Source organism: Microcebus murinus, chromosome X, assembly GCF_040939455.1.
Source record: "Microcebus murinus isolate Inina chromosome X, M.murinus_Inina_mat1.0, whole genome shotgun sequence".
Lineage (NCBI taxonomy): Eukaryota > Metazoa > Chordata > Mammalia > Primates > Cheirogaleidae > Microcebus > Microcebus murinus.
In genome coordinates this window covers 110870707-110889878 of record NC_134136.1, presented here as the reverse complement: position 1 = coordinate 110889878, position 19172 = coordinate 110870707, and the positions used below count along the sequence as shown (strand labels likewise).

General features: G+C 34.2%; 1 protein-coding gene and 1 pseudogene across 1 annotated transcript; one reads left to right on the top strand and one right to left on the bottom strand.

Moving 5' to 3' along the window:
* Positions 1–12899: 12899 nt before the first annotated feature.
* LOC105855589 (metal-response element-binding transcription factor 2 pseudogene) lies at positions 12900–14949 on the bottom strand (annotated as a pseudogene).
* A 909-nt stretch (positions 14950–15858) lies between these two features.
* LOC105855588 (zinc finger protein 131-like) lies at positions 15859–17733 on the top strand. Its single transcript, XM_075999474.1, has 2 exons — positions 15859–16590; positions 16693–17733. Exons 1-2 carry the CDS (start codon positions 15859–15861, stop codon positions 17731–17733), a joined length of 1773 nt encoding a protein of 590 aa, XP_075855589.1.
* Positions 17734–19172: the final 1439 nt, after the last annotated feature.

Below are 19172 nucleotides of genomic sequence, written 5' to 3'. Positions count from 1 at the left end.
TTTTCAATATTAAATATTATTTTTCATCATGACAAGTAATGAAGCAGTAAAATAAGAGCCATTATCAAAAGGTGTATTCTCAAGACCTATTTTAGAGAGACTGCTTTCCTAATATGACTTTTAATGCTCCCAAAATGATGTTTGGCAGCTTCCTTATAGACCCTGATTATCTAGGAGGAAGTTGATTTTTCTAAGTAATAAGTTTTATTCAATTTATATTCTCAGAATTATAACTTTTTAGCCAGGCACAGTAGTTAATGCCTGTAATCCTAGCACTTTGGGAGGCTGAGGAAGGAGAATTACTTGAGACCAGGAGTTGGAGACCAGCCTGAGGAAAACAAGGAGACCTTGTCTTTATGAAAAATAGAAAAAAAATTAGCTGAGCATGGTGGTGCACGCCTGTAGTTCCAGCTACTCAGGAGGCTGAGGAGGGAGACTCACTTAAGCCCTGGAGTTTGAGGTTGCAGTGAGCTATGATGACATCACTGCACTCTAGCCGGGGCAACAGAGGAAGACACTGTTTCAAAAAAAAAAAAAAAATTCAAAAAAAATAGAAATTAAAACTTCTTTAGTTTGCAACCTAACCTAACAAGTCTACAACTTAAGCAATTTAAAATAGAAAGAACATATTAAAATGGTTTCCATATACAAGCATTTCTTTACCTGCCTTTACACTTACTATAACATGCAATCTACCTTCTTAAAATTTTTTATTTCGGTAGATTTAGGGGGTACAAGTGCTTTGTATTACATGGATGAATTGTATTATATAATCAAGGCTTTTGGTGTACAGCCTCTATGGAAAACAATATAGAGAGTCCTCAAAGAACTAAAAGTAGACCTACCATTCAATCGAGCAATCACCCTACTAGGTATCTACCCAAATGAAAAGAAGTCATTATATTAACAAATTTGTTAATTGCACAATGTAATATTGTTAACTATAGGCACTATGGTGTACAAAAGATCTCTAGAATTTATTCATCTTGCATAACCAAAACTTTACACTCATAGAACAACAACTCCCCATTTCTTCTTCCCTCTAGACCCTGGCAAACACTTTTCCACTCTCTGCTTCTATGTGTTTGACTATTTTAAATTTGTAAGTGGTATCATATAGTATTTGTCTTTCTGTGACTGGCTTATTTCCCTAGCATAATATCCTCCAGGTTTATTCATGTTGTCACATTATAAAATTTCCTTCTTTTTAAAGGCTGAATAGTATTAAATTCTATGTATATACCACATTTTCTTTGTCCACTCATCTGTGGACAGACATTTATATTGTTTCCACAGCTTGGTTATCGTGAATTATGTTACAATGAACATGGAAATACAGTCATCTCTTCGAGATCCTGATTTCAATTATTTTAGGTAAATACCCAGAATGAGATTGCTGGATCATTGGTAGTTCTGTTTTTAACTTTTTGAGGAGCTTCCATATTGTTATATTGTTTTCCATAAGAGCTGCTCCATTTTGCATTCCCATCAACAGTGTATAAGGGTTCAGATTCCCCCACATCCTTGCCAACACTTGGATTTTGTTTGTTTTGTTTCGTTGATAATAACCATGCTGACAGGTGTGAGGTTATATCTCATTGTGGTTTTGATTTGCACTTCCCTGATGATTAGTGACACTGAGCATTTTTTTCATATAGCTATTGATCATTTATATATCTTCTTTGGAGAAATGTCTATTTAAGTCCATAATCTATTTTTTAATCAGGTTATTAGTTATTTTTAAAATTGCTGAGTTATAGGAGTTCCTTATATATTTTAGAGATTAACCTCTTATCAGATATATGGTTTATAATTATCTTTTCCCATTCCATAGGTTGCCTTTTCAGCCTGATGATTGTTTCCATTGCTACAAAGAAGCTTTTGAGTTTGATGTAGTTTTGTTTATTTTTGTTTTTGCTGTTTGTGCTTTTAATGTTATAATAATGAAATTGTTGCCAAGACCAATGTCATGAGAAGATAGGGACAGTATCTCTGGCAAGAGAGTGTCCTAAATCTCCCTACAGGCTTTGGTGAATATGGTTTCATATTCTCCCAAAGTGCAAGAGCCTTTCAATTAATTTCTCTTGGCTCAAGAATGGAATTTGTCCATGAATTGTTCCTGAATTGGTGTGTTTGTGGGTGGTTGCTGACATCATTTGGTGCCATATTATTTATTTCAAGTGATATATCATATATTTAGATATATAAATAACATATTTTAAATTATTTTGATTTTTGAAAAATGAGATAGCAAAATTTTCATATAAAAATCTGGAATATATAACATATGCATACAATAAACCTTATTATATAAAACTTATTTGCCTACTATATCTAATTTATGTCACTTTTTGTATTTCTTGAAATAAGAAACATTTTATTCAAGGTTTGTTTCTAAGTTTAAAGCTGAAAGTCATGGCTTTAATCTTATTCCTTAGAGTAAAAGAAGAAATTAAAGTTTAGAGAAAGTGGAAACTACAGTTACTACAGTTTTCTTCTCTTCTCACTGTTGACAGAATCACAATATATGTCTTATAAATCCAGTAATAACCATAACTGTTGGCATTTTTGAGCTACCTACTATGTGAAAACAACAAACATAACAACTGAGTACTCCTTAAGCACCGTTTGAATATTATGTTATAAATGACAAGTAAATGAACATGGATCTTCAAGAAACTAAGTAATCAGCAACCTGTATTTCAAGGAAACTTAGTTTTTATTTATTATCATTTTATATACCCATGACTGTTTTAACTTACCAGAAAAACCATCATAAAAATTATATGAATTTCTTTTTGGAATCACTAAAAATTCTGTCATTTCTGGAGTAGGATGTTTTCCAAAAAAATCACCACACAGTGTGACTTCCACGTTCTCTTCCACTCGCTTCCTGGACTGACATTGTATGACAACTATAGGAGGGAAACATTTCAAGTGAATTTGGCTAGTAGGTTATATGATCATTCTTAAGATAGAAAGTGAACTACATCATAAAAAATATTAAACTTCCTTGGGCCATACTTTGACTTGTCATCATATTTGATCCTATACACACATGCATATACAACACACACACATACACTCATGCAATATCTATGTACATTGACATTTTTGAAACAAATAAAAATATATAATTTCATATTTATATAATTATAAAGAATATATAAAAATAGTATAGCAAAAATATGTCTGTAAGATGTATACTAGATTAGATAAGATTATATTAGAATTTCAAAATTTGATTCAGGAACTGATAAAGTTATATCAATAGCTCAAATAACAATTATAAGCATGTGAATTTCTCCCCTTTTTAAAATCTGTATATTCATTATGGGAATACGAAGCTCTACTTTTATAATAATACTATAGCAAATGCTTTCAAATAATTTTTAAAAATAAGTTTTGTAACACTTATTTTGCACTAACATTTAAAAAATATTTGCTATACTAGATTCATTATGTTTTTACATACATCTTAAAACTGATATTTTAATTATTTAAATAAAATATTTAAATTATTTTTGAATTACTTTTAAATTTACAAAAAAACACCCTTTTAACAGGTAAAAGAATTGTAATGAATTATTTAAAATTAAGGTTAATATGTGATTATATATTAATTTAGTGTGCAGCATTAAACATTTATACATATATTTATATATGCATTAAATGCCAGAATTTTCTTATATCAAGGGCAGGAAAAGTTTTCAGCAATTTTATGAGAAATCAAAATATTGTTTTTATGTACAAGTATTAATTATATAAAGAAAGAGTACTAATGAATTTTTTGGCATTAGTTCTATAATACTATGGGGTCATGTGTAGTTGAGTCCACATAAATAAGAACGTTATTTACCCAAATAAATGTTATACTTTTATCAAGTCAAACACACATTGTATGTAAAGGAAAAGGGGAATCATAAAAAACATTTGAAATGTATTATGCTATGATTTTGTGGGATCAATAATAATATAATCACATAAACCACAAAATTAGATGATGTCCTCAGATGGTGTTTTCATAATATGTATGATATTTATAGTATAAAAATATTATAATGTATTTATTTTTTCATTCTAAAATTTATAAATTTATATTGAACATTCTGGACTTAGAATAAGTATGTGAAATATACAATAAGGGTACAAAGAAAGATATAAAATGGCTAGGAAAAATATATGAGCCTTTCTGGTTATAATTAGTTTTAGTCTTAAAGCATTAAATTAGAAATAAGTGTGTGATGAAAGTTACAATTAGCATCATATCCTTGGTCTTGTCCTATGGGTCCTTAGGAAATTAGTGCCCTGACAATGGAAAGATCACGCAATCACAATGGATTCACATTCTGTTGTCTTTAAATGTGACAGGTACTGGAATCCTTTTCCAGTTATCTGCCCCAATGGACAGCAGTAGATAAGAATTCACAAAGACAAAAGGTAGTTCACAGAACAGCAAAAGTATCCTGGGTTTGGGAATAACCTGAATGATAAATATATAAGAAAGCAAACAAAATAATAAACTTTGACAGCAATAATACAGTTGAGCAGGGAAAGTAGTAAGTTATATCTGGTGGGTTATTAAAGAATGGAAGATGGACTGTACAGAAAGCAAATGATATGAATTTATAAAATTATATCCACTCACCTTTCAAAGACATTTGCAATTGAAAATAGTTATCAACATAGATTTTAAATTTTGGCAAAATGATTTCAGAATATACAATCTATTTCAGAACACCAATATGACTACTGGGTTGTGCTAATCTGAGGTAAACTCTTTACAGAACTCATATTTAATTTAAAAACCAAGTAATTACTAGGAAAAGTGACTTGAAGGAGAATGCCCTGGAGCACATTTAACTTTCTTGGAAGAAAAATGTACGAGAAGTTTATGTTTTTGTCTTCTCATAGGCTTTGTTTTTGACTGAAAATTTTTTGCTTTAAGGCTTTAATCTGCAGAGGCTACAACTTTGTCTGCAGCAGACATGAGCAACACTAGTATTAGAATTCCAACAGAGTAACGTCTAGGCTTTATTACATAACTTTGATCAGATGACTGTGTATTATAAATTTTAAAAAGTTCAGCTCTTTGGAAAGTATACAATCAACTATCTTCTAGAAGGAAGTAAAGGAAACATTTGACGTATTTGTTAAGCATTCTGAAGATAATTTAGTATATTTGAGATATTTATGTATGTGTTGATAATTTTTTAATTCAAGAGTAAAAGTACTTGAAGTAAAAGAAATGACATCTATTGTCAAAAGTACTATTCTATATGTGGATTTTTACTACAGTTAAACTTAAACTGCATAAGGAAATATGTGGTCTTGGCCTTCTTTTTATAATCAGCGTTATTTGGAGAAATGCTTTATTTACAAGCAAAACTTACTAGTTTCTCTTCTTTCTAAGCGTGATGACATATGTCAGTGGACGTCTAACTCCTTTTTACTTACAAAGATTAATATTGGAGGGATAAGGGAAAAGCAAAACTTTAAGACTTAACTCATCTGTGCTACTCAAGAGAGAGATCCATTATAGATAGACAGCCCTTTGTTTTGCAAGGCAATTCAATGCATCTTAGCTACTTAGAACTCCATCTAGAGCCTGGTAAGAGGTTGGAATACTCTATTTTGCTGTATGGTTATCTAAAAGAAATTTTGTTTCTACAGCTGATCCTGGGAAGGAAATGGGAAAATCAAAGAATGTGAAAGAAGTGAGAAGAGTATTGATGAACAAGAATACATAGAAACTTGAGAGAAGCCTGGGGTATGTGGGGAAGGAAAGGGGAGTCATTGAAAAAATAAATATATTTAAGAGCATGGATTTTATATCATGTGTGAGTTGGCAAAGTAAACCTCACTTCAGTACATCCTGACTGATTCTGGAGAACATCATAAAGATTTTGCTTCTGAGACAAGTAAGAAAGAATAAAGGGATCATCATCCCCACAGGATAGTTCTTAGATGAGACTGAGAGTTACACATAAGCTGAAATAGGATGATTGAAAATGACCTGAGAACAAGTGTACCTGGGAATCTTATAGATGTAGTGCACGGCTGTGTGGGATAAAGGGGTCTGAAGTTAATTTCATTTTAACCTTAACTGATAACTGGGTTTCATCAACAGGAAGGCAACAGGAAATGGTTTGGTTTGTGGAAAAGTCAATGGATTCATTGGAAGAGTAGGTTTATGTCCCAGTATTCCCACCCATAGGGCTGCTGATGTCATTACTTACTTTCTATGGATCTTGAACAAAGAAGGAATGGGATTAGAGGATGTCTAAGGTGCCTTAGACTTCTGGTGTTCTCTGACTGTATACCTACCTGGAGAAGATCTAGGAAATGATGCCTGTGGGATCCCAAGAATAGGGTACATCCAGTGTATTGCTTGAATGTCTCCACTGTCTACTCCCATAGTTCTAATTAGAAATTAAAATATTAAGAGTGAACAAAAAAGAGAAATGCTTTCCACATTAGCATAAAATCACTTATTCTTTATTAACCTCGTGGAATTTTACTGAAGCTTGTGAATTTAAACTTTGGTAGAGAGAAACTGACAAAATAGAAAACATTTTCTGTAAATGTTGATTTTATAAACATTTCAAAGCCAATCCTGGGACATTATCACAAATAAAACTATAATAAAACCATCATGAGATATATGTTAAAATTGAAGAAATTTTCCCTATTTTAAACATCACTATTAGTATTTACTGATGTGACTCAACTCTGATTAATGAGAGATAATACAGTCCTCACAGATTATATTGTAAATTGGACAGGCAAAGCACAAAACAAAAAATGCATAAAGTACAGGACTTCAGAAAGTGATGAGGAATTTACTTTTAGGTGATACCAGTTAAAAGAAAGAGAGTATGCATCCAAATATTTTCCATCATATACCTTTAGTAAGACAGCAATACTAGAAAAATATTTCTGATCCTTGTTGAAGATGGAATTTTCTTGTTCAAATAAAATGAAAAACAGTACAGGCAGGACCAGTTGTGCATGTGACTTGTGCAATTGCATAACATCCCACACTTACAAGGGCTCCATGCTTGTTTAATGCACTACTGTAACTGACTTGAAATTCTTGATAATTTTGGAACAAGGGCCCCCTCATTCTTATTTTTTACTGGAAATCACAAATTATTAATATGCAGCCAGTCTTGACTGTAAAAGTGGTGAAATGCATGGCAGAATGGATACTAATAGGCCCATAGTAATGAATTTAAAAAACTGTTTGGAAGAAATATACATGTGTAGGACAAAATCAAAATTTCTGTTTAACTAAAATTTCTAGACCATTATTTGATTAAACTATAAAAGCAGAGAAAACATTTCAATTTTGCACCAATATTTGAGTTTGCTTAAATTTAAGCTAAGCAAGAAGGTCACAAGTAAGCTGCATCTGGCAATGACACAGTAGTGTCATAGCAGTACATAGTACATGGTAGTAGTCACAGCAGTGTTTCCTCAGGATTTCACATCTACCTGGCACAGTGTCATCACTTGTTGAATGCCTATATCACAAGTCCTATACTTTGCCTAGCTGTTTTAGGTTGCCCTCTGGATATTGATTATTTATTGTCTTAAAAGTCACTATTTTCCCAGTCAAAAAGGAGTCTGTTTGCATGTCTCTGACTCTGATTCTTTGATAATGATATTTAAGATTAAACTTGTTCATCTTTATGAAATTCAAATAAGCAATTATATATATTACATATCATTATAACAATAAAAATTATATTTTATGAATACATAAAACATATACTTCAAATATATAAATATATTATATATATATTAAATATTTTATTATATGTATTAAATATTTTATATATGTAGTACATATCATATATAATATATATGCCCACATAATAAATATATTTTCCTTTTTTGAACAGACTAATTTTAGCAGTTCAATGAATATAAAATCATAAGTTTTGCATATAAAGGAAACCTATCACATCAGTGCCAGTCAAAATAAAATCTCATTTTCATTCAATGTCTTTATTTAAATGTTACCTTTTCGTGTTTATATCCAATTCATCAAAATTATCAACAGGCCAACTTTTCTTATTTGCTCTCATCATCTGAACGACGACTATTGTTTTGTATAATTTCATACTTGGGGGCACAAATAACACTAAGATCTCTAGATTTCCTTTAGGAGGCAATGCAATTCCTGTAAAACACACAAAAATAATTTTAATATAAAAATATTTACAGAATATTAACAGCAAAAAGTAATCACCTAATTCTCTTACTGATTATCAATTTTTCAAAATTGCTTCTGAACAAAAAATATATTATGCTAAATTATACATGCATATCACTATTTTCCCTCAAATGTCATCAACTCTATTAAAATACATATTTTATCCTGAGGTAAGAAATTTCTTCTGAAGAGACTGGAAGGCCTGAGGGAATGTTGAAAGTGATGGGTGGGGTTTCCAAAAGTGATAAAAGTACCATAAAACCCATGAGTCTTTTCAAGCCTTACTCCATTTTACAGAAGAGAAAGTACAGCAATTTTTAATCCTTTAATTTCTTGTGTATTTTTTTCTAGACCGTAACAGGTCCAGGTCTCTTACAGAAGCCCCAAAATTGCTGCCAGTAAAAACTGTTAATTTATTTACCTGATCTATGAGGAAAGTCAAAGCTTGTTTGTGAAAGAAAGAGGCATTTGCTCCCAGTTGAGAAAACCAGAAGACAGAAAAACTGACAGTATTTTCTTGTGGTCTGATGGATTTGAATTTTTCAACCTTTACTATGCATAAGAACCACTTGAGAAACTTGATAGACATGGAGCTTGCTGAGCCCTATCCCTAGAGATTCTGATTTATTCAGTTGGAGTATGAGCCCCGTAAGCTGCATGCCTAAGTAGCACCTCATGGGATCCAAAAGCAGATGGTCATGAGACCATACTTTGAAAATAACAAAAACAAAATAAAAACTACCTATTGGACAAGTTTTGAGAGGTTGGAAGAGTGGTGAGTTTCAGGCCACTTGTAACAGGCAGAATTTCCAGGCATTGAGTATTTACCTTTATTTTGAAGAGTAACACTACTTCTTTATAAGAAAATAGAGGATTATTGACCACATCTTATTTTAATTCTTTGTTATGACTGATGATAATCAAAACCATTTTGTCTCAGATGAGAAAACTGTATTAAACTGTTAAGAACAGCAAAAATAGAAGTAAAAAATGATCTTTCTGCAAAACATTCCAACTGAAAATTCTTATAAATGTTCAAAGATCTAATTCTATTCCTTGAATAAATTAAAATATTCTATGGCCTATTACTGTAGTTAATAATAACTAATAATTAATATGATTAAGAGTTAATATTTATTGAGCATTGACTGTATACCAGGCTCTTTGCTAAGTATTTTTTGTACAATATCTTATTTAATTCTCAGAAAACCACTATAAATTAAGTGTCATTATGTTTCTTATTTTAGAAATGGAGAAATTGAGGCATTTGGGTGAAATAATTTGCCAAAAGTCCCATTGAAAGATTATTTTGTTTACTCAGATATCTAAGCAAAGTATATTATCTTCAACTTTGTCTCTATGAGCTCTATATTTTTAACGAATCATTGTAGTGTGAAGTAGAGTTAATTAAAACAAATACACTTCCTATAAAAACAGTCTTGTACATTATGAAGGTCATTATATTTTGCATACACAGAGATCTTTGTAAGAACTTGTAAGATACGTTTGAACTCTAGACTTACTCTTTTCTTTTTATATATATATATTTTATTTGTGGTTTTCAATGATTCTTTGCACAATAAAAGAGGTTTTCTATTGTGACTTCAAATCTATAAACCTTCCTCCAAGGTAATGAAAGAGCAAGCTGGACGAGTGTATATTTCAAAGGTCATAAGTGCAAATCTTAAGCCTATAGCTTATGGGAATTTCACTCTTCCTTTTATAATTATGGTGAAATTACAGATTAATTCATTTTAAAATGTCTTTGGAAAAAAACACCAAAAGCTGAGTCAAATAAATCATGCATACATTCCCAAGCAATCAATTTTAGGAATTATCAGTTGCCCTTACAAAGATTATATTATTACTAAAAATAGATTATATTACAACTAAAAATAAGCCGATAATTTTAGATAGTGTAGATAGTGTAAGGAGTAAAGAGAGATAAGAAAGAGTAATTCATTAGTTATACCATGCTATCTTATAATGTTTAAGTTGAAAGAATAAAAAGATAATGCCAGGACAAATAAGCTCATGTAATTAAAAATCTAGTAGCCTATTTGTGGTTGTAACTTCTTACCAAGCCTATAAGTAGAATTGTAGTTCACTATTGAATGCATCATAAGTTTCTTTAGCTGCAATTATACACTTGACTGTCAATTTCTAAGAAATCACCGAAATTTAACATTAAAAAGGACTTTGAGATTTATCAAGTTCATTTTTCATCTCACAAATTAATTTTAATTTCTTTGAATTTCCCACTGTCATGTGCAACACTCTACCTATCGTTTATTCTGATACTTACATGCTTTAATTTTTATAGTTAAATATTTGATCCATTTGTAATTTATCCTTATGTTTGGAATAAACATGTATCTAATGTTATTGTTTTTATTTTTTAAATTTTTTCCCTTTTATTAATTTCCATATATTAAATAGGTACAAATGTTTTTGCTCCATGGATACTTTGTATAAAGCTTAAGTCAGGGCTTTAAGTGTGCCCATCACCAGAATAGTGTTCATTGTATCCAATAGGTAAGTTGTTACCCCTCATCCACTCCCATCTTCTCTCTTTTTGGTTTCCAGTGATCTTTTCATCTCTTTGTGCCCATGTATGCCAACTGTTTGGCTCCCAATTGTTAGGGAGCACATGTGGTTTGTTTTTCCATTCCTAAGATACTTCACTTGGGATAATGGCCTCTAGTTCCATCCAAGTTGCTGCAAAAGACATTAATTCATTTCTTTTTATAGCTGAGTAGTACTTCATGGTATATGTATTTTCTTCGTCTACTCATTAATTGATGGGCACTTAGGTTAATTCCACATCTTTGCAATTGTAAATTGTGCTGTAGTAAACTTTTGAGTACAGGTGTCTTTTTGATAAAATGACTTCTTTTCCTTTCGGTAAAGTGGGATTGCTGGATTCAATGGTAAATCTACATTTATTTCTTTAAGGAATCTCCATACTGTTTTCCAAAGAGGTTATACTAATTTGCGGTCCTACCAACAGTGTATGAGAATTCCTTTCTCTCTGTATCCATGCCAGGATCTATTGTTTTTTGACTTTTTAACAATGGCCATTCTGACATTGGTAAGGTGGTACCTCGTTGTGGTTTTAATTTCCATTTCCCTGATGATTAGTGATGTTGAACATTTTTTAAATATATTTGTTGCCCATTTGTCTATCTTCTTTTGAAAAAGTTCTGTTTATGTATTTTCTGTATTTTTAATGGGGTTGTTTTTTCTTGCCGATTTGTTTGAGTTCTTTGTAGATTATGGATATTGGCCCTTTATTGGATGTATCATTTGGGAATATTTTCTCCCAGTCTGTAAGTTGTCTATTAACTCTGTTGATTATTTCCTTTGCTGTGTACAAACCTTTTAATTTAATTAATTCCCATTTATTTATTTTTGTTGTTTTTTGTATATTTGCTTTGGAGTGTCACAGTCATAAATTCTTTGCCTTGGCCAATGTCTAGAAGAGTTTTTTCTACATTTTCTTCTAGAATTTTTATGGTTTCATGCCTTACATTTAAGTCTTTTCTCCATCTTAAATTAATTTTTGTATATTTCGATCTTTTTCTGGATTTCCTAGATGTTTGCTTTGGTCTCTCTTTCTCTTCATGTGTAAGTAACATTTTGTTTCAATTGTAAATGTTTTATTTTCTAGTAGGACTAACTGCCTTGTTTTCCAGCTCATTTTTTAAAGAAATTTTGAAATAAACAGCTCCAGGGAGCAGATTGGGGTATAAGGGCAAATAATACTTTTAATGTGACCACCCTATATTTATACATTAATTTAGGGATATTTGACATTTTTGTACATTTAAGACCTATCAGAAAGGAAGGGTATAACTTTTATCTTATTTTTCTTATTTGAGCACCAACCTCACTATATAAAGTATTTCTAGGTTCTTGGAGTAGAATTTCAGCCAGTCTTAATTTTCAGAATTGCTAGAGGCTAAAGATGTGTTTAGCAGGATGCTGAGAGTAATCATATCAGTTGTTTCTATCTTCTGACTGGGAAGTCTAGCAAGCATGATGATTATTATATTTATTAGATTAAATGATCTAATAAAACACATTCTAAACTCAAAATGTTTGAACTTCTTTCTTTCTGTTTCATCCATTCCCATGCAGTAACTACATAATTAAACTACAGATAGATTTACTTTTTTAAAATATAATCATCATTCTTGAGGTTAAAAACCCTTTTAACCATCTGGGGGAAATATGCATATTTTATTTTACATAATTTATTTTACACATTTACAATTTCATACATTATTTATGAAATTTTAGAAAACCTGATAACACATCATGTTTACAATCTGAGGCATGTTAAAAACAATGACGTTAATTGTTTTATTGTCATTTTATTTTTAAAATTTGCTATAGCACAATTGCATTAGCATTCAAATTTTATTTCAAGTACATTTAAAGCTACTATTGCTCTTTTGATTAAAGGAGTTAGAAATTTTTACCCATTGATCTTCTATTTGAAACACAGAAATTGTATATTATTTTGTTTTTGTTTTTAAAAGATATCTTTTTATGACAATATCCATAACATTGACAGGTACATGTTAAGGCTAGTATCATACTCTTTTTTGAAATTTTTTAACATTTTTTTTAAAGAAAGGTAGTAAAAACCAGATTCTTTTATCCTTTAGGGCTTTTAACCGTACATACAGAAAATCAGAGTGCAGTGAACATAATGTTCAGTCCTACAGTCAGGATGCAGTTGCTCCTTGCCATTCCACAAGATACTGCACCTTTCCGTCCAGTGTCACCCAACAAGCCAAAACTCAGTATTTTTTGCCACATGCTATTCTACCTGCACCACCAAAATAACTGGTAATGGAATTCTTTGGATGATTGAGTTGTAACTCCTGATCTGCTAAGTTATTCAGAATCTCTGTGTTGAGTTCAAGAAATTGATAATCTTCTTTGCTTTCATCATCTTTTACAATTTCTGAGTTCTGAGTCTGGAATGCTCTTCTTGGAAGACAACCTCTTCTTCTCCGCAAATGTGGTATTGCAGCAGGCCAAGATCTTCCAGTATGTGTTCTTTTTCTGGAGTAAAATAATCCATAATACCCGGAAGTGCTAGATGGGGTAGTTTCTTTTGCACTGGAAGCACCCTTGAAATCCGCATCTGAGGTATTCGATGAATGTGCAGTTCCTTGAGTTCTCCTATAGAACAAGGTAAATCCAAGGTAGGATTCTCTGAAACCAATTCCTTATCCAAAGGTGGCTCAGCAGTTTTCTGAATCATTTTTCTTATATATGGGCCAGGTGGACGACCTATAGAATTTTTCTTTCCTTTTTTATCTATGCCATTGCTTACATCCCTTGAATCAGATATAGGTTTGGATGTCTTTCTGCTTTTAATTTAATTTAATTTTTTTTGAGACAAGAGTCTCACTTTGTTGCCCAGGCTAGATTGAGTGCTGTGGCATCAGCCTAGCTCACAGCAACCTCAATCTCCTGGGCTCAAGTGATCCTCAGCATCCCGAGTAGCTGGGACTACAGGCATGCGCCACCATGCCCGGCTAGTTTTTTCTATATATATTTATAGTTGGTCAATTAATTTCTTTCTAGTTTTAGTAGAGACAAGGTCTCACTCAGGCTAGTTTCAGACTCCTGACCTCGAGAAATACACCCACCTTGGCCTCCCAGAGTGCTAAGATTACAGGCGTGAGCTACCACGCCCCGCTTGACTTTAATTTTAAATTCATGGGATGTTCCTTCAGGCTCTTTCTCTGCTTTGAAAGCCACATTTGGTGGCACAGGTGAAACATGAATTCGCAACCCAAACAAATGCTTCTTCTTCATTTCTTTCCCAGACATAAATATGGTCTTGTAATCATTTAATGCCTCCAAAACATGCTCATATCTTTCAGATTTTGGTGTGTCTGCCAGCTCTCCGGGTCGCAATCTATCCCAGTTTTCATTAATGTATGTCATAAGCTCAAGTTCAGAATCAAAGTATTTCTTCTTGTGAATAACACTTAGGCTGTAAAGGCATAGGTGTGCTATATCTACCCACTGTAATGGTAGATGATTGGGATTCTGGTCCAGAACTGCAGACAGAGCAAGTAAATGTATAAAACCTGTCTCCAAGTAGCATTGGCTTCTGAAGGCATTGCACACAAGCCTCATGAAACCATTGCTTACATTTACAGCACTGTAGCATCTTTAAATACCAGTCTCCAGGGCCTCCACAATAGCAGTAACACTGCTGGACCCTGGTTTTATGACCTGCATCCCATTCAAGGTCTGCCACACTATAGGGTAATGTATGCTTCATGATTTGCAATACTTTGGCATTTAGTCCTTTCTTAAGCACACCACCCCTCTTTGTTGTTGCAAAAAAACACTGTCGACAGAGCCATTTTTCATCTGAATCAATCACATTGGAATCAATACGAGATGTATGACACAACTGATGATATCCTTGGCCACATTTATCATATATAACCATTTTATTGGGAGCGTCTGGATACTCTTCTTGACATATTGTACAGACCACTTCCCCACTTCCAGTGGCTCCTGCTTGAATGTCTTTCCAGAGAACCCAGGATTTAGAACTATCTTCAAATATGATCAAGCAGCTGTTTCAATATGTTCATCTTTTTGATAGTTCCAAGATAAAACAAGCCATCTGACCCTCTAGCTAGGACATCCTGACCCTCTTCATATTTACATGCTGGCTTTTTGTTCATCTTGCCCGTGTAGAGCCTCTCATTCAGTCACTTCAGTGGTGCCAACCGCTTCATTCAGGAAAAAACAACCAATCACATCTCCGTGGGCCTTTCCCCTGCTAGTCTAAGCATTTACTGAGCATCCGTCCCACCTGGCAACCTGCACATTTGCACGCACAAACCGAGGTCCTTGGGGACGAGGGTTGGGGGTAGAGAGAACGTTACACCCGTCTCAAACACAGCCCACTTCCCTACAGCCCTTTGCCATTTTGTTTTCCCGCAGACTCTGTGTAATATATTAATGGCTATAAATTTTTCTGTTTCTCAAGAAGAAAATTTTCTCAAGAAAGTAAAGTGAGGTGGCCTCAATGTGCTCGCGTGTGTGGTGGCCACAGGGGTGTCTGAGCCAGCTGGACCTGAGCAGAGGGAGGCCCTGCTCTCTGGGGTAAAATGGAGGGTGAGGCACGCCTTTTGGATAAAGAAAGGAGTGAGGCGAATTGTACCTACGGAAGGGGAGGACTGAGGGGACGGAGAGGAAAGAGGGCTGACCCAGGTGGAGGAAGCAAAGTGAGTGGGGTGGGGCGTGGCTGGAAGAGCTGCAGAGCACCAGCATGGAGTTTATTCTGAGTGCCGGGAAGCACCCCCACCAGAAGTCAACTCAGGAGTGTGGGAAGTAAAAAAGGCCACAATTCAGGTTCCCAGGTCCTGGCGAAGCCAGGCTCTGTGAAGCCCCAACCCCCCACAACCCGCTTTTCCCTCAGAGCACGCGGCCGTGCGCTCAACCAATGCCAAATCGCCTTGGTTGGCTACGCCCATCCACTAAGTTGGGCGGGTTGGGGCGTGGGCTGTCTTCCGGTTGGCGCTCAGAGGCGTTCACGTCAGCCAGAGCCCGACGTAGTGACGCAGTACGTCGACAGCAACCCCACGGCCATGGAGGCTGAAGAAACGATGGAATGCCCTCAGGAGTTCCCTGAACATCGTAAAATGATCCTAGACCGATTGAATGAGCAGAGAGAGCAGGATCGGTTTACTGACATCACCCTGATTGTCGACGGACACCATTTTAAGGCACACAAGGCTGTTTTGGCTGCTTGCAGTAAGTTCTTCTACAAATTCTTTCAGGAGTTTCCTCACGAACCTTTAGTGGAGATAGAAGGTGTTAGTGAAATGGCCTTTCGTCATTTAATTGAGTTCACATATACAGCAAAATTAACGATACAAGGAGAAGAAGAAGCCAATGATGTATGGAAAGCAGCAGAGTTCCTACAAATGCTAGGCGCTGTCAAAGCCCTTGAAGTCAGGAACAAAGAAAACTCAGCTCCATTAGAGAAAAATACCACAGGAAAAAGTGAGACCAAAAAAAGGAAGATTGCAGAAACTTCAAATGTGATAACTGAGTCGTTGCCGTCTGCAGAATCCGAACCTGTTGAAATTGAGGTAGAGATTGCCGAAGGCGCAATCGAAGTGGAAGATGAAGGCATTGAAACGTTAGAGGAAGTGGCTTCTTCCAAGCAGTCCATTAAGTACATACAGAGCACAGGTTCCTCTGATGATTCCGCTCTAGCACTGTTGGCAGATATTACCAGCAAGTACCGTCAAGGTGACAGAAAAGGGCAGATTAAAGAAGAAGATGGCTGTGCAGCTGACCCCACAAGCAAACAAGTAGAAGATATTGAAATTGTGGAACCTCAGCTGTCACATGTGAAGGGCTTATTCCATTGTGAGAAATGTAACCGTTCATTTAAATTGCTTTACCGTTTTAAGGAACATATGAAATCACATGCCACTGAGAGTTTCAAGTGTGAAATATGCAATAAAAGGTATCTTCGGGAGAGCGCATGGAAACAGCACCTAAATTGTTGCCACCTTGAAGAAGGTGAAGTCAGTAAGAAGCAAAGAACTGGGAAAAAAATTCACATATGTCAGTACTGTGCAAAACAGTTTGATCATTTTGGACATTTTAAAGAGCATCTTCGAAAACATACAGGTGAGAAACCTTTTGAATGCCCAAATTGTCAGGAACGATTTGCTAGAAATAGCACCCTTAAATGTCACCTCACTGCATGCCAAACTGGAGTGGGGGCAAAAAAGGGAAGAAAGAAGCTTTATGAATGCCAGGTCTGTAACAGTGTGTTTAATAGCTGGGACAAGTTCAAGGATCACTTGGTAATACACACTGGAGATAAACCCAACCATTGTAATTTATGTGACTTGTGGTTCATGCAAGGAAGTGAATTAAGGAGGCATCTCAGTGATACTCACAATATTTCAGAGTGTCTACTAACTGAAGAAGTTCTTTCAGTAGAAAAACCTGTGCAAACTGAACCTGCGACATCAATGACTATTATAGAACAAGATGGGAAGGTGCATGTGTTACCATTGCTTCAGGTCCAGGTGGATTCAGCACAAGTAACTGTGGAACAAGTTCATCCAGATCTGCTCCAGGACAGCCAAGTGCATGATTCACATATAAGTGAACTTCCAGAGCAAGTCCAAGTGAGTTATCTAGCAGTGGGTCGAATTCAGACTGAAGGAGCTACTGAGGTACGTGGGGAGGAGCTGCATGCTGAACCGGTAAACCAGATGCCAATAGAAGTACAAACTGAGCTTCTAGATACAGACTTGGATCACATGACCCCAGAAATCATCAACCAGGAAGAGAGAGAGTCTAGCCAAGCAGAGGGTGCTGAGGCGGCCAGGGAAGATCAGGAACATGCTGAGGATTTCGAGACCAAGCCAATAGCAGATTTCCAAGTTGAAAAGGCAGGGGATGAAGACAGAACAGCTATGCCACTTTTAGAATGAAATAACAAATGAATATACTTTTAAATTTACATGTTGGGTTTTTGATCTGATTATGGGCAGAGTGACTGTCCTTAAAGCTAACAGACAAGTGGACCAAAGTTAAACTTTATTTCTTGTTGTTCTGAACTGTTTATCAAAACAAACTGATTCTCCTCCCCCTACTTAATGCCACAGAGAAGGGATCTTTCCCATAAATGAAGGGGAGCTTTGAGGAGTATATTCTGGGAAACTTAAATGGATTATATTCTTATTATATAGTTGTATATGAATGTATATATTTTCACTGTGATAAAGGTTCTCTCTTTTTTCTTTCCCAGGTCATGTCCTTCCTCAAATTTTTTCCCTATTGTAAAATCAAACATAAAATCATTATAATACAAGCTTATGTATTCTAATGCAGTAGAATTAGAAATTCTAAATTAGAATGTTACAAAATTGAATATATAGGAAACAAGGCTGCGTAAAGAAAAGTGCATTGTTACTGTACAGTTGAATTTTGGCTTCTGGCTTTCTTTAGTTTGAACAAACATTCTTGTTTACCTCAGTAGTCATAGATACCATCTCTGCAATAGAGTGGTGGTGGCAAAACTCTAGAATGTTTTAAAAAAACATCCATGTGCCTTTTCAAAACCAACTAAACTTCTGTAAAGTATCTCTGGTTCTTTCAAAGTTTGTATTGTAAGGAGCAATGTAGACAATGCTATATTACTTTATATTTTTGCTTATAATGACAATCACCAATTTTTTTTTTCACTTAGGTTGAGAAATTTCATTTAATGGCAGCTGAAGGGCTATTTTCAATTGGGAAAATTCATTTACATCTGTGGTAAACTTTATTTTGATGAAAAGTTGTACTAGTCTTTTACACCAGATGAAAAAAGGATGAGTATCATTTAAAATTAATATATTTGAAATGAAGTACACAGAAAAACATGTATATAATTAACAGGCTTTGTTTTGAATGGAATACCCCCCCCCCATTCTTAATGTAAAGATCTTGTGCTATAACTTTTAAAGCCATACCAATAAGAGTGCAAAACTGTGGACTTAAAAGTAGGCATGTAAATATTTTTAAGAAGTATTACTTAGAAAATAAAATATAACAACCACATAAAATAAACCAATATGCTATTTTGTTTACCTGTTAAAGAAAAAAGAAAAAAAGAAAGTAAAGTGAACATAGCCCTAATTTTAGTAATGCAAGTATTTCATCCTGGGAAATTCATTTTTAATCATTTTAATGGTATTATTGCATTTCTCTTTCACAAGGCACAATTTCTAATACTTAGTATGACATCAGAAGCGACTTTTTCAAGAAAACATAAATTTTCCCTTTTACTATCAAGGACAGAATAGGTCCGTTGCTGATATGAGAATAGGGTCTGTAGATTAGATAATAATACTGTATTGTGTAATACTGTAATAATACTGTATTGTAT

Bases quoted from the DNA above. Each gene is read 5' to 3' on its own strand.
- LOC105855588 (XM_075999474.1), top strand. From the start codon at position 15,859: ATGGAGGCTGAAGAAACGATGGAATGCCCTCAGGAGTTCCCTGAACAT. The intron at 16,591-16,692 runs GTAGAAGATATT...TACCGTTTTAAG, and splicing joins CTGACCCCACAAGCAAACAA to GAACATATGAAATCACATGC.